Genomic DNA, 23,369 nt, shown 5'->3' on the forward strand with positions numbered 1-23,369 from the left:
GGTTATACTGTTGTCATTTGGGGGGGGGGGGGGCTTTTGGGGGTGGGGAGGGGGATACGTGTGGCTGTAGAGATCTGGTGATCAGCTTAATTTGGACAGGAGATGACATTATAAACGGTTTTGTTGATGATTTAGATCTATATGGAGAATATTGTCTGTACAGTTGTTTAATTGTTTATAGACAAGTGGATTACAATATTTAAAAAAAACTAGCCGTCTCTTAATGCAAAACTAAACTCTAGAATACTCAGATAGCTCTCACTTCTTAGAAAAGCAACCAGGCTACCGAAACGGGAACAACTTAATATATTAGGATGATAAATATAAAAAATATTATTATACTAAATTCTCATTTTTTCCATTTCACCAATAACAAATAGATTTAGACATGTCGACTAGATTAGATCTAGCTTTAATTATTTTTTTTATTGCTCAGGTTATTTTAATTTCGAATTCTATTTTCAGAATAGTTGTTCTTATATCTATGCCTTTGTCAATGTAGAGTTCAAAGGTCAAGCTAAAAAAAAGTAAACATCACGTAGGCTAATATTAATGTTTTCAATACTATCATATTCATGTGACACTGCTCTGGCGCGTATCGAACTTGTGATATAGACAATAGATCTAGATCTATGCTCTAGATGCGTTTGTGAGATTAAGCAAATTGGAAGTCCTATCATTATCATTGACATAAGGTAAGTTCTGAACTGATATCTAGACTAGAAAAAGTAGAATCTAGATCTAGATTCTAGAGAAGAATTTTGCAATTTAGTCAACCAGATTTTTTATGTAAAAAAAATTAAAAACACTTCAGATTTCAGATTCTGAATTGTTCTTTTTTTTTTATAATTTTTAGTCTTTTTCCTTAAGTTATTACTAACTTTTAACTTATTTTGAGTTAGACTAGACTAGTCTACTTACTTACTTTACTAGATCTAGTAACTAGTTTGTTTAGGCCAGGGGTCGGCAACCTTTTGAAGCGGAAGAGCCAAAAGTTACAATTTTCAAAATTTTCCTGGTTTTAAAGAGCCACAAACATTTTTATTATTTAAAATATTTTATTTTTTATTAAGATTATTAGTATTTGTTCAAAGAGCTGAAGAGCCGCATCTTGATATCAAAAGAGCCGCATGCGGCTCGCGAGCCGCAGGTTGCCGACCCCTGGTTTAGGCGGTAATCTATCGTTTTGGGTACGTAAAATCGCCCGCGGCTATTAATGTACGAAAAAGTTACCTCATTGTCAAGGCTTTAGTAGAAGTATATTGTGGTATATTTGTGTCAAATATTATAGATAAATGAATAATAAACCTAAATCAATGGCTAAATATATCAATATATGCCAGAAATTAACTTTAAACAGCAGTGTTTGCGAGCAAGATTTGCTATATAAACAGCAGCCATTTGTAAAATAGAGTGACTTCCCCCTGTCTCGCGCTATATCCGCTATAAAAAAAACTTAAACAAGATGGCTGCTATAGTAAATGAGCATGGTTGCATCTGTTGGAAACATCGCTAGTCTTCATTTATTACTGAAAAGTTTTAATTCAATTGTTTAAAAACAGGTACATAAATGAAAGAAGGAAACATTTTTGTATTTTTCAAAACATAAATCCTCCTCAAAATGTGAAATAATTATTAAAATTTAAGGAGTCACCTGTTTTTCACATTACTAGTCGCGGGCGATTTTACGTACCCAAAACGATAGATTACCGTTTAGGCTAACACTTTACTAAAGTCTAACAGTAACTCAACTAACTGTGCAGTGTTTCAGTTAAGACAGTTAGGACTTTCTTAAGTTTATTTAATTGATTACTATAATTAGGGGCCTATCCTATAGTATAGAGCAGGGGTTCCCAACCCTGTGCCCGCGGGCGCCATTGGCGCCCGCTGAACGATTATTATGTGCCCGCCTCTCACTATTTGACAAAGACAGAATTTCTTTTCATAAACATTTTTTTTAAATGATTTATTTTTATTCATTTGTTACAGTTTTAATTTTTAATACGCTCATAATTATGAAGCTCTGGCCAATGAAATCCAATGCCAAAGAACACATTGACTTTATTATATTTTTTAATTATATGTTTTCTTTGTATTTATGACATTTATGTGTTTTGTTTACTTTCTTTACGTTTTGTAAATATATTTCTCTGTGTGTATGCAATTTGAAAAAAAAATGCCAAATAATTTTATTATTTTGAAACATTTTTGTTTATTTTTTATTAATACATTATGACTATAAAAAAATAAGAAAATAAATTATGGGAAAATGACAAGTTATGGAAGGTGTTTGTCGATTTAAAATAGGTGGTGCCCGCCACCCTACCGATATTTTAGAATGTGCTCTAGAGTAAAAAAAGGTTGGGAACCCCTGGTATAGAGGGATAGGCCTATATGCCTATTATTTATTATATAATATTTAGTTTATCCTAGGAGCTAGGACTAGCTTCTACAGAGATCTAGTAGTACTGTAGTAGAGTAGTAGCTAGGCTAAGAAATTACTAAATAATAATTAATTATTCAAGACTAAGGGCAAGGGATAAGACTTGAGTAATATATGATCTAAATTCTAAATCTGATCTAGATCTAGAGTCTAGATTTATAAATTTTAGTTAAGACTAGTTTTTAAAAATAAACCAGGAGTGATCTCCCCTCTAAACTTTCTCGAATATTCTTATATGAAACAATAGGGGATGGCAACTCGGGATATAGACATGGTTTTTAATCCATTTTAAATACTTAAACTTTTAAAAATAGAATGAAATCTCGTAGAAAAAAGAATTGCACACCAAGTGAATGCCTAATAAAATGTGCATAATAGTGCAGAATATTATTAGTACTTTATAAATTCACATGTGTTTTTTGAGAAATCGGAAATAGCGAAAATTACTACTTCCAATAAAAATTTGACAGAAGACAAAGAATTAGATCTTTTACTTACACGTGAAATTTCATTTATCTATCTTAAATAGTATTCAAGTTATAGGCTTTTTGAAAAATTGAAAGTAGAAAAAGTTCCACTATCAAAAATTGCTCAAAAGTTGATACAGATCTACGATTTTTATATAATACTTATATATGAAATTTCATCAACCAAGCTGTAACGGTACGCAAGTTATTGTGTTTACACACAGACACACATACACACACACAGACATACAGACAAGATTGCAAAACTATGTTTTTCCGACTCAGGGAGCCCTAAAATGTTGAGAAAGTAAAAAGTGTTGGCCTAATCCGTAAGCCTAATAAATAATTTAAATATTAATAAGCCTATAAATATAATATGGACAATTATAGCTGGAAAAAGATGTGCATGCAAATACCTGGTTTTTCTTGTCATTTACATGTTTGCTGTTTACAATGTTTAGGCCTATCTATCTATATATATAATTCTCTTCTTCGAGCCGTTAGAAAACAAGCTGCAAACGCTCTCCCTACCTCCCCACCCCTACATGGTTTTAGTGAGCTGTGTTCACTCTAAATGTTTACAAGTAGAGCCAACGATTTTAAACGTAGGGGGGGGGGGGGGGGAAGGAGGGGGGTGGGGGTTATGGTCCTTAACGAGCTACTTATAGTGTTTTAAAGAAATATTTTCAGTGTCAGCGTTGGTACTGTCGAATTCACAAATTATGAATTATTGAAAATTAGAAACAACTAAATAGCGGCGTATGTTATGCCGCGGGCCGGCTCGTATGTCTTAATTGGCTTAATGGGACAGGGATTATCACGATAAATACTTAAATAGTAGATTTGAATAAGCTATTAAAATAGACCAGCCACTGTTGTTTCCCTAACGTAAGTCAGGTACCCATTGGACTAGCATCCAAACGTTCTACCATTCGACCAAGCTGCCCTATAATGTAAAATCAGTAAATTAGCCAAAATAAAATAATAATATTCAATATTGTCTGTAGTTGCTAGTAATAGTAACAACTGTTAGAACATTAGTAATAGTAGAATAGTTAGTAGTTACTTCATAGGTGAGGTGATCTCTTTTTGTTTTTTAGTTTTTGTTTAGTAAAATGTTTAAAATTAATACATTCTATTAGGGCCTAAATACTATAGCCTACATAACAACCTATTTTTCCTAATCTTAACTATACAGGAAGCTAATTCATGTAGTTCTAAAAATAGAAACAGTAAGGTCTACAAAATTCCTACAAGAATGAAATTTCTAGTCAAGCTCAACCAACTATGAAGATGTTGAATATATTTCACACTTAAAATACTCAATGTTTACTGAGCTCAGAAAATATTTTAGAAAAAAATTGATGTTTTAATAAACAAATACTGCAAGTTTGACATCATTTAGCGACAGACACCAGAGGCGTAGCGACCCTTCCTGGCGCCCGGGGACAAACTTTTCATTTGCACACCCCCCTCGAACTTTTCATTTGCACCCCCCCCCCCCCTCAAACTTTCGATTTGCACCCCCCCCCCCCCCTCAAACTTTCAATTTGGCGCCCCCCCCTAAGGTCGGCGCCCGTGGACATATGTCGTTCCCCCCCCCCCCTCGCTACGCCTCTGACAGACACACATTTCATGTTGTTTTTTATTTACTTAGATGGGATAACATGCTGTTACTGAAAGCACACCACAAAGGATATCTGTCATTTTGTTAATTAAGAGAGCAGGAATAATAAAGCATATTTTATACTGTCATAAATATGAAAAATCAAACAAGGATTATTTTATGTATTCCTAAAAGAAATATTCTTGAAATGAAATATATTGCTTTTATTTTTACAAGAACATTGGCCATTTTATTTACAAAATTCCAAATCTTATTTCAGGCAGTAAAAACTACTATTCTTTTATAATAGAATATTCATTATCAGTTTCATTGTGTTTCTTGATTAATAAAAATAATGTGTTAATCAGATAATTAGATGCTCTATTTAAGCAACTTCTTTTCAATTTAGGCTGTGAAATCATCCTTGCAAAATGTCTCACTTGGGTCTTCTGCCTATTTCACTGGTGCTGTTGGCTATGATCACAATAGGTGTGTCTTATATTATTGCTGTGATCCGAAATGATGTTAGTGCAGCTTTTCCATATATTAGGTAAACATTTTTCTTTGATTTTATATCTTCAAGTATCTGCAATACAATGTTATTAACATGGAGCTAGATGCTTTTATTAAACAAAAATAATTTGGATGTATTAAATGTTAAATAGAACGATGTTGAAAATAGTAAATTTAAAAATATAGATTACCTATAGAAGAATACACATTGATGTATTGAAATTGATTTCAGTGACACAGGTTCTGAGAGACCAGAGAGTTGTATATTTGGGCAGTTTTTAAATATAGCAGCTTTCTTAGGTAAGTGTTTAAAATGTGTTCAATATAGCAGCTTTCTTAGGTAAGTGTTTAAAATGTGTTCCATACAGCAGCTTTCTAAGGTAAGTTTCAAATGTGTTTAATATAACAGCTTTCTTAGGCAAGAGTTTGAAATGTATTAAATATAGCACATATCATAATCAAGTCATCATCACTGCCCATCACCCCTGCTGAGCTATGGGCAGCCAACCAAACATATTCAGAGTCCTCTATCCTGTGCCATCCTCTCAACCTGACTCCAGGTGTAACCCATCTTTGTGGTGTCAGCCTCAATCACCTGGTGTTTATTGGTCAACCTCTTTCGCGCTTTCTTTTAGGGTTCCACTTCAGTGCCTGCATGGTGATATTGGTTGGTGGTCTGCGCAGTGTGTGCACTATCCAACTTCATCTTCTGTTCCTATTTTTCTCCTCACTGGCAAGTTGCCCTGTTGTTTCCCATAGGTGAATGTTGCTGATGGTGTCGGGATTCTGATCTTAAACAAATATTTAGCATTTAAGATGCTCTAGAAATTTTATAACCATCCCAAATACTAATGTTAATCTTTTCAGCATTTTGCACCATGTATGTCCGTTACAAAGCTGTAGAGGCCATAGCCCATGGTTCTGAAGATGATCCAAAGCTGTGCAGGCTAAACAAATGTGCCACCTTTTTTGGGATGGTAGCAGCTTTAGGTGTCTCCATGGTTGCCAATTTTCAAGTAATTTTTTTCTTAATTTTTATTTTCTTTAAAAGCTTTTCAAATTAGTTTTTTTGTAAACTTTAAATGAATTTCCTTTCTTTGAAACTTTTCAAAATTGTTTTACTGAATATGTAATGATTTTATGTGAAGATTTTTAAATTTAGAATATAATATTATTATTTGTCTCTTTATTTTACCACAAATTATTTTGAAAAATTTAATTATTTACAACATGTTTTGTCACATTTTAGTTTTCCCTTTCAAGTTATTAGTATGTCCTAGTTATATTAAAAACAGAAAAATGAGAATAAGACAAGATTTTAACTTAAGTCAGGTGCTAGAGGGACTGGCTACTGATAGTAACCAAAGCCTCACACCTTTTGGAATGACTTAAGTCAGGTGCTAGAGGGACTGGCAGTCTGACAGTAACCAAAGCCTTACTGCAGACTTTTGGGTTGACTTAAGTCAGGTGCTGGGTGGACTGGCTGACAGTAACCAAAGCCTTACTTCAGGCTTTTGGGTTGACTTAAGTCAGGTGCTAGAGGGACTGGCTGGGGACAGTAACCAAAGCCTTATTCCAAACTTTTGGGATGACTTAAGTCATGTGCTAGATGTGGCAGTCTTCACATTTTCATGATCACAGTAAACTGATAATAATTGTTTTAATTATGTTATCTTTTAACTTAACCCAGGAAGGCACCAATGTTGAAATAGTGCATATTATAGGAGCCGGCCTAACCTTTGTGCCAGGTGTGTTGTATTGTTTAGTACAAACAGCCTTATCCTACCACATGTTCCCCTCCTACAACGGCTCCTACATTTGTAGAATACGCCTTGCTCTGAGCGTTGTTTCTTTGCTTAGTCTTATTCTTAGTATCCTTTTTACATTTATAATAAAGATGGAAGCTATGAAACAAACATTATCTAGAAAAATTTTAACATTTCACCATCTGCCAGTGACCTTTATAGACATTTTGAAATATTTTGTGAAAGGGTATCAAAAGAGGCATTATATTTGTTTCATAATTTATTTGATGAGACCACATATATTTTGTTACATTTCATAAGCCCTGAATTTTACTGCTAAACAGTCTGTTTCTTCTTTTTTTTACAATAAATACAATTTTAGTTTCAATATTATGTCAGAAAAAAGCATACTGTTTTGATTAGTTACCAGTTTTTTATAAGAAAAAATTATTTTTGTTAACATCAAGGATGGAAAGTTTAGAAATAACCAACTAGTGTGTCTACAAGTTTGCTAACTGGCAAGACAGATCAGTGCCTTTGTCACTGTAGTTATGTCTTGTCTCTGGCTCTTGTCCTTTGTAAACCATTACAACAGTGGGGAACCTATTTAACATTTAAAATATGTCATGACTTCATGTGCTCAGCATGCAGATTCCTTAACCATAGTACAGCAATAGTAGCAGCAGTATTTGCCATACATGAATGGAACTCAAAAGAACACACTCCTGACAAATTCAAATGGGCACCTGATGATCCAGTAAGTTGATTTGATTTTCTTTTCACCCTATCAAAAAGAAAAACATTTCTGGCAGCCACTAATTTATTATAAAAATAACGTCTGTAGCAAACCTTATAAAAATTTAACAGTTCTACGTATGTTTACTAAGGGCATTTCCCCATTGATTTTATTTTTCCAAGCCTACATACCTACTTCAAATGCAAAAATATGTATGAAAATGTCAATTTTCACTTAAAACTAAAATAGTATTTGGTTAATAAAATGTTATTGTATGGATAGAAAAAATCAAAAAACAAATTATAATAAATTGGAAATCAAACTAAGTTTGCTCCACCTTCTTTAAGTTGGAGACAAGTATACACATAATCAAATTCTCGACCTTGGATTTATGGGTCGATGCATTTTCACAATACTTTTCTTTTTCTGTAAAAGGTAAATAAAAACTGTTAAAAATGTGTTTAAATGTTTCAAGAATTATTTCAACTTTTCAGGGTTATGCCGCCCACATTGTGAGCACCTCCGGTGAGTGGGTCACAGCCTTCACCTTTTTGTCCTTCTTCTTCACCTATGTGCAAGAGTTCAACAAATTTGAACTAGAGATACGAACCCGCCCCCTTGTTAGACACCTGGATGAGCGTGTTGAAACTCGTAACAGAGGGGAAATCAATGAGAGAACTAAGCTGTTGGACCCCCACATTTGAGGCTGGGAGTAGGAGGATAATTTGTATGTTCAGTGATTCAGTTCTAGCCAAATTTCACACAACAGTTCCATATTAAATTATCTGAGGACAAATTTTCCAGACAAATTATTTCAAAACAATTAATATCTTCCTTAATGCTGTAGTTATTTTTTGTCCATATCTTTTGTCCTGAGATCTTTTGTCCACAGATATTTTGTCTCTTGAGATCATTTGTCAATGATGCAGATATTTTGTCTGGGACATTTTGTCAGAGATCATTTTATCCTGCCACCCACAGAACACTTTATTTTAATACCATTGAACCAGGCAGTGATAGGTCATTACATAAATATTTTTTTAGCTAACACATGCAACTGCATTTATGTCATCTTTTTATATTTTACAGTCTGTTCCTTATGTACTTTATTAGATGCTATAGATAACTCATTTGTAAACTTTTAAAAATCATTATTTAAACACCATGAAACAAAAACATGAAATGATGTTGAAACCTTAGATTTTTTTTTCAAAATAAACAAAAACAAATCTAACAGTTCACACCTTTTTTATTTTCAAAAATTAGATAAGACAAAATAGAGTAGGGCTAATTTTGTAGGCTACTTACAAAGATGAAACAAGATACATATTTTAACACAATTTTTTTCTATTTTCACTATCAAAGACTGTCAGTTTCTAATTTAATATTTTTACCATGATTACAATACTTCCTCTATACTCTGTTCACAAAAAAGTAACTCATTCAGGTCAAAAATTGACAATATTAAAACATTTATTGTCACTATCTTATTAGACATTCCATTTGTAAAATATTTTTGGGTCTAAAGCTTTTACAGTTTTGTGTATTTTAATACGTTTGTTATTATCTGAAACATTTTAGAATACAAGACAAAGCACTAACAGTAATACACACATGCATGTGTTACTTAACTCTTAATTTTACTAAACTTAAGCATTTATAGAATTTTTCTGTCACAATAGTTTAACTTCTGTATCTGTGTTTAGCAATTTCAAACTATGTTGTTAATTTTTTTTAAATTTAAGTTAAGAATTGTATCACATTTACCATGTTGACACTTATGTTGAATGTCTGCTTTTATTGATTTGTCTCCCTTGCAATTGAACAATGCATGAGTTTATCTCCCCATCTTTTCAAAATATTGTGAATGACACTTGAAATTTCATACAAATTTTACTACTTATTTTTATCTTCTAATTTTTTGCCTGTTATTTATTTTGACACATTTCGTTACTTATTTTAAATGTTATAAACCAAAATACATAATTACATATTGTAAAAAAATAAAACTATTGTATTTGTTTGAAACTGTTGTTAAATTAGTCAACTGAAAGTTTTTAAAAATTAGAATGAGAATTTTTACATTATTTTGATTCGGATTTTCTTTAATCTATATTCAGCCTTGAAAAAAATCATTTTCATACCCCATCTTCCTTAATCCTGTGAAACTCCATGAGTAGCATTGGGCTGTGACTACTCTCTTGAACTGACTTGATTTAGCTATCTTTAGCTGGGGCCATGTAAGCCACACAACCCTTGCTTCATTTTCATCAGTCCTACTCCAGGATTGTCTAAGTCTACCTACTTTTCTTTTTCCCTGTAGGTTCCAGTCTAGTATTGTCATGTTCAAGTTCAAATGTTTTTAGTTGTTTATTTTAATTATACATATGTTGATGGTTTTTTGGTTAACCTAAAAGATCTTGTTTTTTTTTCTAATAATTTTATGAAGCTTATTATTCAAGTTTTTGTTTTTAGTACTTAATGTTGGAATTAAATAATGATTAGAGATATTATAAATAATAAATATATGTTTAAATAAAAAATTATACAAAGCTCAGCCAATAAGAAAGCAAAGATGCATGTGCCACAGGCTAATATTTTATAGTTTTATTATCTAGATCACTTGTAAATGCTTGATATCATTAGTTTAAAAGCTTTTTCATATTTTAACCCCACAGCCTGCTTTGTAAGGTAAAATATGCTATTCAGTTATTTTTTTTTATTAGTGTTCAGTTTCTTTTAAACTTATTTTCATGAAACCGTGAAATTGTATTATTTTGTTTTTTAAACACTAGGGTATTGTTCTTAGATATGTAAGTACTTTTTTTAATAATCCTATAATATGTAAATTAAAGAAAACTGTGTTTCTATCTCATAAATTATGTCCATTATAAATAATTAAAATGTTTTAAACTGTTGATCAAAAGTAAATTTTATTTCTGCAATTTTGTATGTGACATTCTACTTTTTATTTTGCAGTAGTTTAAGTCATAATGATGTACAGGTAATTGGCTTATAATTCACATGTGTTTTGTGTATTGATTTGATGCATGAAGTGATTTTACATTCGGATTTAGTTTTTGCTAATATACTGATGACTATTACTTCTTTACCAAAATGCCATGCTAAATGTGATAATTTCAGCATAGTTAAACAAGGATTTATTTTATACGGGATCCTCAGTACTGGTAAGGGTATTTAAATAATTTTGAAAATTGTACACTCGTAAAATATAGATGTGACAAAGAAAATGTTGATGTTTCCCATTAACATTTAACAGGTGATTAAAGTGTGTGTATAAAAATGTGTAGTCTTAATTGTTTTTTTTTGTTTATGGTAATATAATAATGTGAACAATTTGCTATGTCTGTTGTTTTTTTTAACTTATTAAAACTGTTTTAAAGTAAGGTTGTTTTATTTTGTAGATGAGCCTTAGGAATATCTAGATTGTACTTGCATCATTTTCAATGTTACTTTATCCCTGATATGCCTAGGAATTAATCATCAATCTAAGTAATCATAGTTGCCTTTGAAAAAAAAAATGTTCACATTTAAATGACTAGACTGAGTAGTATGCTTAATTAAGACTGTGAGACATCACAGGGTCCACACAGTGAGTGGATACCTGGAAATAGTTGGGAGAATAAAGGTGGGGGGGGGGGCACAGTGTTGACCACACAATCTCCATAATATACTATAGGGTGTAAAAGTACTATTTAAAGATTTTAACTTCAGGAACCAACAATAAATAACACCCAAAACAGCATTTGTTTTCTTTTTCTAGAAACTTGTAATGAATATTTATTAACAATCAATAAATCAGGTACTTTCAAAGACATGTTGAAGTAAGTTGATTTGAAATAAATAAATAGAAAAATACTTATAAAAACTTTGTACTTATATAAGCTACAGCATCAATAAGAACTAACAACAGTTATCACCTAGGTTAATTCAACAGCCACAGTGGGGTAGGAGGGGGGGGGGGGGTGGGGGTGGCAGCAGTCAGTATGTAAGTACAGCTTTTCTCATTATTACTACATTCAATAACCATTGCCATAAGATGAATTAGAAATCACTTGATATCACCAATATCTGATAGCATTACAAGCTATATATAGATCACAGAATTATTTTGTTGCTGACATTTAGAACTTAGCACAAGGTAAAAAAAACTTGATAAAATTTATAGCATCTAAATCTAAAACAACCAGCTTTATCACAAATATTGACTGATTTAACAAATCACATCAGAATAAAATTAAAATAAAATGTCTTGTATACATGAATACATACATATTAAGAAGTGATTAAATAACTCCTTGACTAGCAATTAACTATGTAATAATGTGGTTTACTCTGTTTACTATAAAACTATATTAAGTATATGAAAATATATATTAAGCTTGAATCATGGAATGTCATTCTGGAATGATCTTTTGTAGATTACAACATGCTGCACAAACTTGCTTGACATAAATATCCTTGTGTCATTAGAAATAGGTGCTGAGGAAAAATGTAATGACATGATCAAAACTCATAAGGAAATATGAAATATTATGACCTTTACTTATACATTATGCAAAAAATGTTATGCCTCTAAATAAATAAACCAAAAATTTGCTTCATTTTAAGAAACTTAATTTATTTTTCTATGTATATTCTGTTTTAATTAATAATTAAAATTTACTTTGAGCTGAAGAATATTAGCTGCAGGATTAATTTGGACACTTAAGACCTGCTAAAAACCTATTTGTGGGTTTTTAACCTTAGTCTGATAACTAAACTCAAAAAGCTTCAAATCTCAAATGGCATCTCATTTTTTTATTTACTTTGTTGATCAGACTTACTTCTATCCATTTACAATTTCTTATTGCAATTTAAAATATGAATCTATGATCATAAATAATATACATTAATATTTATCAGGCATAAATAAGACAATTAAAAAACAAACTTACACACTGTCTTCATCATTGACTAGAGTTGTTTCACAATAGTATAACTCCACTCTGTCCTGTAAAAAATAAGGTAATATTTTTATCTACAATTAGTCTGTTAGATTACTGTGTCAGCTTCTGATTGGATGACAACTGATGTCTAAAGCAGTCCAACATTCAAGAAAACTGAGTTTTGCAATTTAGGAAATAATCATGGGGTCTAAGTAAATTAATATTTAAATAATTTTTTTGTTATTATTTATTTTGTAGTTTGACGATTGCTTTTGGATTGAATTATCTATGAAACCAAGGGTTTCGATGTTTACTTTAATTTTTATTTCCAATTCATGACATTTTTTCAACAATTCAAATAAAAGCACACTATTCTTAGTGTGTAATTAAGCATGACTCAGCATAAGCAATGCAAATGATGAAACATATCTGAACTAAAATGAGCTCTCACTGATTTTAAATGTGACTTGTTACCCATCAGCCATTGAAAGAGACCACAAATTGCTAAAATACTAAAAGTCTATCTACTTATCCACTACGCTCTATTCCAAATAAAATGATGAAATGGTTGTAACAGCTGGAGCAGCAACAAGAAATAAAACCACTTGTGTGAATCCGGTCCAAGAAACCATTAACTTACCCTGGCTGTGTTAGTAGCATCGTTAATGATTCGCTCTGCCTGAGAACTTGTCACATTGACTAAACTTTGTCCGTTGATCATCATCAGCTGGTCCCCTGCTCGAATTTGACCTGCCAATTAAGATCTACAATTAGCAGGTGACAGTAATGGAATACTACGGATAGGTGTCTTACAAGGGATGCATTTCCTATAGTTAGTCCAATTATACTATTTATATTATTTATTTGTAAGTGTTTGAATTCTGAATCCATAAAAAGTCTAAAATATTAAAAACGGTTAGAAGTATGAAATTTGAATAGGCAAAAATTCTAAAATATTAAGAATTATAAGTGGTATGAAATTTGAATTCGCAAAGTCTAAAAAATTCAGGGGAAATAACATTTGGAGATACATCTAAGTCTGAACAAACAAATTATCTCAGACTTAACAGACTCACCACTCATTTGAGCCACACCACCTTCAAACACCACAGCAACAAGAATCTTCCCACCCAGGGGTGAACCTATGCCACCTTCAATGTCAACACCAAGGTCTAGTGTCTTGTGGATTAAAAAAACAGTGAAAAAATTGATCCAAAATTTCTGCTTTTATGAATACTAACTATATCACTAAGCTTTAGTTATACTCTCTTGTAAAGTCTTACCCTGTTGTATATTAATCCTTTCAGTGGTCTCCCTTCTAATTCTTCCAAGCTGAACTAAAAATGTGAGACAAGAGCATTTTATGAATGTTAAAATGTTTACAAATAAAAAGTAATTTTGTTGATTTTGTGAGCTGATATTGATTTCTTATAAACCAACCGACAAAAGTAATAAGTCAAAGTAATGTAAACTTCACTGTCATCCTTAGAGTTAGTAGGTAAGATTTATTTGATTTTAAGTTGACTTGTGCTAACTAGATATCAATTAACATTAATTAAAGCTGACTGATTTTAAAGTACACAAGTAAAGTTGATATTAAAATATGAATGAGTTACTCACACACTGGTAAACATGACTGGGCACCTTGCTGATCCATCCAAACTCCTCAGGTGGCCCTAGAATACCTGGCAAGTTGTTGGCCTGATGGCTCAACCTGCGCTCAGCAAGGACAGCAGCAGCGCCCCCTAGTGGGGCAGACTCTATAGAATCTGGTCGGGTGTACATTCTTGTGGCAGGGGGGGTAACATGAACTTCTGCCTTTGTGTTGAGGACAGGGGTAGTGGAGGGTCTAGAGGATTCTGTGTAGCTGTACGGTGCCACTGAATTGCCTTCAATCAAACGTTTCCTTGCTGCAAAAAAAAAAACCAAAAAAACAAGTAATTAATAATTGAATCTAACTTTGTTTCCTGTATACTTTGTAAACCAGTACTTAATGTAACTTTTATTCCACACAAACAATTAAAAATGTGTAATAAGCAAAAATTTACCTTAAAGCATATTTTTAAAACAAAACAAAAACAGCCAATGGATATAAAATCCTAAAATGTTTTTTAAGTTAGTTTAGTTTTTTTTCCTGTAAACACAAAATGTAAAAAAAAAATAATTTTAAGGACAATGTAGTTTTCACAATGTTAATGTAAATTGTGAAAACAAGGAAAAAAACAGCCAGACAATTCATACACAGAAAACCTCGAGCCCTACCCAGCTCTTGCTGAACAAGCTGCAGCTCATCAAGACGGATGTTGTGGTTCCAAAGTTTAGATTCCCTGTAAAGACAGTTTGGTTACTTTGTAATACAAATAGAATAAAATGGTAGTCTTATACTACAGTACTAAATGGTGACTGAAAATATAGCTCTAATTAAATGAGTTCTGTTTAGTAACATGCTAAATTATACAGTAAAATATCTAAATATTACATTACTAAATTACTCAAATTGATGTATAATTGACATTTTGGGTTCTAGCTCCAATTTAAGTATGATACACTACATTAAAATGGAAAAATATAATTCTCAATACCAAAATGTGTTTATGTTAATTGTATTAATAAACAGTGCTAACCCTTTAGAGTCCTATGTATCTAAAAGAAGTATGTGAGGACCCCACTTGCAAAACCTGATATGTCCACTTTTGAAAAAAATAAGTTACTCTTATAGCCTTCTTAATTAAGCGGTAATTAAAGTAGCATACTAACATTTGTTTAAAAAAAAGTATACATTAAAATAAATTATGTAATAGTAAAATATCGAAAATCCTAAGCATATTTAACAAAAAAATAATTGAAAAATCGATTTCCTCAAAATCAACCAGATGTGACTATCTGGTTTTGCAAGCAGACTTCTCATGTTGTCTTTAAATTATAAAGAAATAATTTTACTGTTTAAACTGATATAGTTACAAAGTAATATTTCTAGTTGTTTTTATAAAATGTAACCACTGATAAAACATAAATTGAAACTAAAAATAAATTGAATGTTCTAAAACTATGAACAGACAAAGTGGGAAAAAAATGTATGTTCTATCAACAAAATCCAATGCTGCTACTTTCAGTGCAATAAACTACGCAGTGTGGTGATAAAAAAACTCAATTCAGGAAATACAATTTTATACAATGCAGGTAAAACAAAGACTTTATATAATAGCAGGGGTATAATAGATATTTAACCTTTAATCAGGTAACAACAAAGGTACTGGTTCTACACAGCAAATACTTTACCCAGAATGCATATTTTAAAGATGGCCACACAATTCACTTGGACTACTGAGTATCATGGGTTGCAATTCTTTTAATTAGATTTGCTTGTTAATTGTTAAGATCAAACTTCAGCAGTCACCATTAGATATCAGTTAATTTCAATACTGCCATCCACATTGAATCCACAATGAATGAAAAGTTTATGAAATTCTTCTCTGTTGGTACTGAGTTATGAGAATTCTCTTCGGTGCTCAAATGATTCTCCTACCTCCTAGCACAATTCTACAGATGAAGAGTTGTAATTCCCACTTGCCTTTAAGCCATGAATTAAACACTGAACATCTTGGATCAGCAGATTACAGTTTTTTTTCCTTTTACAATGTTATCAACATACTTTTTTTTACAATGTTATCAACATACTTTTTTTACAATGTTGTCAAGATGCTTTTTTTTACAATGGTACAATTTCATGCAGCATGCAAACATTCATTCTTTAGACATTTTAAAAGAAGGAAAGTATTTAGATTGAGGTTAAGAGAGTATTTGATATCTGTAAACCAGTTTTAACAGTGCTAAATTGCTTCTTCGTTTAGTGAATAGTTACAAAACAAATTTTAATAGAATAATTAGTTGTTTTTTTTTACATAACATTCCAGTGGAGTTTTTATAGTTAGGCTGAGGGTAGAGAACTTAAATATTTACAAAATCACAATAATAGACATTTTTAGATTTCTACAACATTCAATTTCTAGACAAATATACCCTTATAGAGATTTAGAAATCATTCATTTTAACACAAGTTACATGCCTATTGTATTTTTTTAAATAATAAAAATAACAAATGTATTTTCTAATAATAGCTTATGACACTGGCAGTGAACATGTTTACAATATTTCCAAATGAGTGATAGAGAAAGCTGATAAATATGTGATTTGTGATACAAAGTAATGTGTGAAAGTTTATAACAGCCAAGCAGTGATTGTTGAGGATTTAAAATAACCTTTTGGATCATAGAGTATCTACTCGTATAAAAACTTCATATTTTAACTAAATAAAAATAACATACTTTGTTTAAGTTAAACCCAAATATAATGTTAAGACTATAAATCTGAACTAATCAGATAATGTAGTTTTACAGGTTAAAAGAATGTTAATTTAGTTTTGCTGCTTTGCATAAGACAAGAATTGAAAACAGAACTCCTTGTCCAAGCTTTCTATCACAAGATGGCCCTCAGCAACATAGTGATATAATTGTTGTTTAATGAACAAAATATTTGCCTTTTTATTCAAATAAATAATTTGATTGCGCAAAAAGCGTGAATCTGTGCCAACATACAAATACAATTGTAATATAAATTCAATATTTAAACATTTTAAATACTTTTCGTGTATGTTTTTTGTTTCATTGTTTCTCTTAAAAATGAGCTCTATCCTATTAGTTTAATTACATCTAATTATGAAACATTGTTTTTAGAAAGAATTTTGGTGTGTAAAAGATAATAGGATTGAACAGATTAAACAAAAGAATTGTTCCCTCTGCACTGTGTGAAACAACCAGACTATTCAGATGATGTTTTACCATCTGTCCCCGGATCATTCTGATCCTGGAGATTTCTGCAGGTGTTTTTTTACTTTCATGGATTCAAGTTTCTTCCTCTGCTCTTTCACCAAATCTTCAAAATACTGAATCTTAGACCTGAAGCCGTACCTTCTCTCCTCCACCTCTGGGGGCGGGGACTCCAGCGGGGGCGTCAGGCTCCGGAAATTGTTGCTGTTGTTGGGGGAGAAGTCCCTGAGGCTCTCCTGTCTGTCATTGCGGTAGGACGAGCCCAGGTCAATGCTGGGTCTGGTGGAGACTGAGTTGTAGCTGATGACGCTCTCCCTGCGGTTGCCGCTGGTCAGGCGCTGTAGCTGCTGGGAACCCTGGGAAATTTATTTAAAATTATTTTTATTGGTCAGGCGCTGCAGCTGCTGCGAATCTTGGGAAATTTATTTAAAATTATTTTTATTGGTCAGTCGCTGGAGCTACTGGGAAATTTATTTAAAATTATTTTTATTTGTCAGTCGCTGGAGCTGCTGGGAATCTTGGGAAATTTATTTAAAATTATTTTTATTGGTCAGGCGCTGCAGCTGCTGGGAATCTTGGGAAATTTATTTAAAATTATTTTTATTGGTCAGGCGCTGCAGCTGCTGGGAATCTTGGGAAATTTATTTAAAATTATTTTTATTGGTCAGGCGCTGCAGCTGCTGGGAATCTTGGGAAATTTATTTAAAATTATTTTTATTTGTCAGTCGCTGGAGCTGCTGGGAAATTTATTTAAAATTATTTTTATTGGTCAGTCGCTGGAGCTGCTAGGAACCCTGGGAAATTTATTTAAAATTATTTTTATTGGTCAGGCGGTGCAGCTGCTGGGAATCTTGGGAAATTTATATAAAATTATTTTTATTTGTCAGTCGTTGGAGCTGCTGGGAAATTTATTTAAAATTATTTTTATTGGTCAGTCGCTGCAGCTGCTGGGAATCTTGGGAAATTTATTTAAAATTATTTTTATTGGTCAGGCGCTGCAGCTGCTGGGAATCTTGGGAAATTTATTTAAAATTATTTTTATTGGTCAGTCGCTGGAGCTGATGGGAAATTTATTTAAAATTATTTTTATTGGTCAGGCGCTGCAGCTGCTGGGAATCTTGGGAAATTTATTTAAAATTATTTTTATTTGTCAGTCGATGGAGCTGCTGGGAAATTTATTTAAAATTATTTTTATTGGTCAGGCGCTGCAGCTGCTGGGAATCTTGGGAAATTTATTTAAAATTATTTTTATTTGTCAGTCGCTGGAGCTGCTGGGAAATTTATTTAAAATTATTTTTATTGGTCAGGCGCTGCAGCTGCTGGGAATCTTGGGAAATTTATTTAAAATTATTTTTATTGGTCAGGCGCTGCAGCTGCTGGGAATCTTGGGAAATTTATTTAAAATTATTTTTATTGGTCAGGCGCTGCAGCTGCTGGGAATCTTGGGAAATTTATTTAAAATTATTTTTATTGGTCAGGCGCTGCAGCTGCTGGGAATCTTGGGAAATTTATTTAAAATTATTTTTATTGGTCAGGCGCTGCAGCTGCTGGGAATCTTGGGAAATTTATTTAAAATTATTTTTATTGGTCAGGCGCTGCAGCTGCTGGGAATCTTGGGAAATTTATTTAAAATTATTTTTATTGGTCAGGCGCTGCAGCTGCTGGGAATCTTGGGAAATTTATTTAAAATTATTTTTATTGGTCAGGCGCTGCAGCTGCTGGGAATCTTGGGAAATTTATTTAAAATTATTTTTATTTGTCAGTCGCTGGAGCTGCTGGGAAATTTATTTAAAATTATTTTTATTGGTCAGGCGCTGCAGCTGCTGGGAACCCTGGGAAATTTATTTAAAATTATTTTTATTTGTCAGTCGCTGGAGCTGCTGGGAAATTTATTTAAAATTATTTTTATTGGTCAGGCGCTGCAGCTGCTGGGAACCCTGGGAAATTTATTTAAAATTATTTTTATTGGTCAGGCGCTGCAGCTGCTGGGAACCTTGGGAAATTTATTTAAAATTATTTTTATTGGTCAGGCGCTGCAGCTGCTGGGAATCTTGGGAAATTTATTTAAAATTATTTTTATTGGTCAGTCGCTGCAGCTGCTGGGAACCCTGGGAAATTTATTTAAAATTATTTTTATTGGTCAGGCGCTGCAGCTGCTGGGAAATTTATTTAAAATTATTTTTATTGGTCAGGCGCTGCAGCTGCTGGGAATCTTGGGAAATTTATTTAAAATTATTTTTATTGGTCAGTCGCTGGAGCTGATGGGAAATTTATTTAAAATTATTTTTATTGGTCAGGCGCTGCAGCTGCTGGGAATCTTGGGAAATTTATTTAAAATTATTTTTATTTGTCAGTCGATGGAGCTGCTGGGAAATTTATTTAAAATTATTTTTATTGGTCAGGCGCTGCAGCTGCTGGGAATCTTGGGAAATTTATTTAAAATTATTTTTATTTGTCAGTCGCTGGAGCTGCTGGGAAATTTATTTAAAATTATTTTTATTGGTCAGGCGCTGCAGCTGCTGGGAATCTTGGGAAATTTATTTAAAATTATTTTTATTGGTCAGGCGCTGCAGCTGCTGGGAATCTTGGGAAATTTATTTAAAATTATTTTTATTGGTCAGGCGCTGCAGCTGCTGGGAATCTTGGGAAATTTATTTAAAATTATTTTTATTGGTCAGGCGCTGCAGCTGCTGGGAATCTTGGGAAATTTATTTAAAATTATTTTTATTGGTCAGGCGCTGCAGCTGCTGGGAATCTTGGGAAATTTATTTAAAATTATTTTTATTGGTCAGGCGCTGCAGCTGCTGGGAATCTTGGGAAATTTATTTAAAATTATTTTTATTGGTCAGGCGCTGCAGCTGCTGGGAATCTTGGGAAATTTATTTAAAATTATTTTTATTGGTCAGGCGCTGCAGCTGCTGGGAATCTTGGGAAATTTATTTAAAATTATTTTTATTTGTCAGTCGCTGGAGCTGCTGGGAAATTTATTTAAAATTATTTTTATTGGTCAGGCGCTGCAGCTGCTGGGAACCCTGGGAAATTTATTTAAAATTATTTTTATTTGTCAGTCGCTGGAGCTGCTGGGAAATTTATTTAAAATTATTTTTATTGGTCAGGCGCTGCAGCTGCTGGGAACCCTGGGAAATTTATTTAAAATTATTTTTATTGGTCAGGCGCTGCAGCTGCTGGGAACCTTGGGAAATTTATTTAAAATTATTTTTATTGGTCAGGCGCTGCAGCTGCTGGGAATCTTGGGAAATTTATTTAAAATTATTTTTATTGGTCAGGCGCTGCAGCTGCTGGGAATCTTGGGAAATTTATTTAAAATTATTTTTATTTGTCAGTCGCTGGAGCTGCTGGGAAATTTATTTAAAATTATTTTTATTGGTCAGGCGCTGCAGCTGCTGGGAATCTTGGGAAATTTATTTAAAATTATTTTTATTGGTCAGGCGCTGCAGCTGCTGGGAATCTTGGGAAATTTATTTAAAATTATTTTTATTTGTCAGTCGCTGGAGCTGCTGGGAAATTTATTTAAAATTATTTTTATTGGTCAGGCGCTGCAGCTGCTGGGAACCCTGGGAAATTTATTTAAAATTATTTTTATTTGTCAGTCGCTGGAGCTGCTGGGAAATTTATTTAAAATTATTTTTATTTGTCAGTCGCTGGAGCTGCTGGGAAATTTATTTTAAATTATTTTTATTGGTCAGGCGCTGCAGCTGCTGGGAATCTTGGGAAATTTATTTAAAATTATTTTTATTTGTCAGTCGCTGGAGCTGCTGGGAAATTTATTTAAAATTATTTTTATTGGTCAGGCGCTGCAGCTGCTGGGAACCCTGGGAAATTTATTTAAAATTATTTTTATTTGTCAGTCGCTGGAGCTGCTGGGAAATTTATTTAAAATTATTTTTATTGGTCAGGCGCTGCAGCTGCTGGGAACCCTGGGAAATTTATTTAAAATTATTTTTATTGGTCAGGCGCTGCAGCTGCTGGGAACCTTGGGAAATTTATTTAAAATTATTTTTATTGGTCAGGCGCTGCAGCTGCTGGGAATCTTGGGAAATTTATTTAAAATTATTTTTATTGGTCAGGCGCTGCAGCTGCTGGGAATCTTGGGAAATTTATTTAAAATTATTTTTATTTGTCAGTCGCTGGAGCTGCTGGGAAATTTATTTAAAATTATTTTTATTGGTCAGGCGCTGCAGCTGCTGGGAACCCTGGGAAATTTATTTAAAATTATTTTTATTTGTCAGTCGCTGGAGCTGCTGGGAAATTAATTTAAAATTATTTTTATTGGTCAGGCGCTGCAGCTGCTGGGAATCTTGGGAAATTTATTTAAAATTATTTTTATTTGTCAGTCGCTGGAGCTGCTGGGAACCCTGGGAAATTTATTTAAAATTATTTTTATTGGTCAGTCGCTGCAGCTGCTGGGAATCTTGGGAAATTTATTTAAAATTATTTTTATTGGTCAGGCGCTGCAGCTGCTGGGAATCTTGGGAAATTTATTTAAAATTATTTTTATTGGTCAGGCGCTGCAGCTGCTGGGAATCTTGGGAAATTTATTTAAAATTATTTTTATTGGTCAGGCGCTGGAGCTGCTGGGAACCCTGGGAAATTTATTTAAAATTATTTTTATTGGTCAGTCGCTGCAGCTGCTGGGAACCCTGGGAAATTTATTTAAAATTATTTTTATTGGTCAGTCGCTGCAGCTGCTGGGAACCCTGGGAAATTTATTTAAAATTATTTTTATTGGTCAGGCGCTGCAGCTGCTGGGAAATTTATTTAAAATTATTTTTATTGGTCAGGCGCTGCAGCTGCTGGGAATCTTGGGAAATTTATTTAAAATTATTTTTATTGGTCAGTCGCTGGAGCTGATGGGAAATTTATTTAAAATTATTTTTATTGGTCAGGCGCTGCAGCTGCTGGGAATCTTGGGAAATTTATTTAAAATTATTTTTATTTGTCAGTCGATGGAGCTGCTGGGAAATTTATTTAAAATTATTTTTATTGGTCAGGCGCTGCAGCTGCTGGGAATCTTGGGAAATTTATTTAAAATTATTTTTATTTGTCAGTCGCTGGAGCTGCTGGGAAATTTATTTAAAATTATTTTTATTGGTCAGGCGCTGCAGCTGCTGGGAATCTTGGGAAATTTATTTAAAATTATTTTTATTGGTCAGGCGCTGCAGCTGCTGGGAATCTTGGGAAATTTATTTAAAATTATTTTTATTGGTCAGGCGCTGCAGCTGCTGGGAATCTTGGGAAATTTATTTAAAATTATTTTTATTGGTCAGGCGCTGCAGCTGCTGGGAATCTTGGGAAATTTATTTAAAATTATTTTTATTGGTCAGGCGCTGCAGCTGCTGGGAATCTTGGGAAATTTATTTAAAATTATTTTTATTGGTCAGGCGCTGCAGCTGCTGGGAATCTTGGGAAATTTATTTAAAATTATTTTTATTGGTCAGGCGCTGCAGCTGCTGGGAATCTTGGGAAATTTATTTAAAATTATTTTTATTGGTCAGGCGCTGCAGCTGCTGGGAATCTTGGGAAATTTATTTAAAATTATTTTTATTTGTCAGTCGCTGGAGCTGCTGGGAAATTTATTTAAAATTATTTTTATTGGTCAGGCGCTGCAGCTGCTGGGAACCCTGGGAAATTTATTTAAAATTATTTTTATTTGTCAGTCGCTGGAGCTGCTGGGAAATTTATTTAAAATTATTTTTATTGGTCAGGCGCTGCAGCTGCTGGGAACCCTGGGAAATTTATTTAAAATTATTTTTATTGGTCAGGCGCTGCAGCTGCTGGGAACCTTGGGAAATTTATTTAAAATTATTTTTATTGGTCAGGCGCTGCAGCTGCTGGGAATCTTGGGAAATTTATTTAAAATTATTTTTATTGGTCAGTCGCTGCAGCTGCTGGGAACCCTGGGAAATTTATTTAAAATTATTTTTATTGGTCAGGCGCTGCAGCTGCTGGGAAATTTATTTAAAATTATTTTTATTGGTCAGGCGCTGCAGCTGCTGGGAATCTTGGGAAATTTATTTAAAATTATTTTTATTGGTCAGTCGCTGGAGCTGATGGGAAATTTAT

The 23,369-nt window shown here is 32.8% G+C and overlaps 2 protein-coding genes across 3 annotated transcripts; one reads left to right on the plus strand and one right to left on the minus strand.

Annotated features, from left to right (window-relative positions):
* The first annotated feature begins 425 nt into the window (after window positions 1-425).
* LOC131956791 (DNA damage-regulated autophagy modulator protein 2) lies at window positions 426-11,297 on the plus strand. Of its 2 annotated transcripts, none has more exons than XM_059321385.1 (7): window positions 426-527; window positions 4,926-5,066; window positions 5,262-5,329; window positions 5,897-6,045; window positions 6,720-6,900; window positions 7,446-7,531; window positions 8,005-11,297. In XM_059321385.1, the coding sequence occupies exons 2-7, from the start codon at window positions 4,948-4,950 to the stop codon at window positions 8,212-8,214; spliced, it is 813 nt and encodes a 270-aa protein (XP_059177368.1). In that variant the 5' UTR covers window positions 426-527; window positions 4,926-4,947; the 3' UTR covers window positions 8,215-11,297. The 2 variants fall into 2 exon arrangements, with proteins under 2 accessions (XP_059177368.1, XP_059177367.1); XM_059321384.1 differs by lacking the exon at window positions 426-527 and adding an exon at window positions 534-695.
* A 157-nt stretch (window positions 11,298-11,454) lies between these two features.
* LOC131956798 (PDZ domain-containing protein 7) lies at window positions 11,455-17,641 on the minus strand (the record flags this gene model as incomplete). Its single annotated transcript, XM_059321400.1, has 8 exons — window positions 11,455-12,013; window positions 12,469-12,524; window positions 13,100-13,209; window positions 13,536-13,638; window positions 13,743-13,796; window positions 14,080-14,369; window positions 14,722-14,786; window positions 17,427-17,641. Coding segments are annotated over 8 exons (906 nt in total), but the record flags the coding sequence as incomplete, so codon positions are not given.
* Window positions 17,642-23,369: the final 5,728 nt, after the last annotated feature.

Source organism: Physella acuta, unplaced genomic scaffold, assembly GCF_028476545.2.
Source record: "Physella acuta isolate Inbredline_101_S28 unplaced genomic scaffold, ASM2847654v3 ptg001176l, whole genome shotgun sequence".
Lineage (NCBI taxonomy): Eukaryota > Metazoa > Mollusca > Gastropoda > Physidae > Physella > Physella acuta.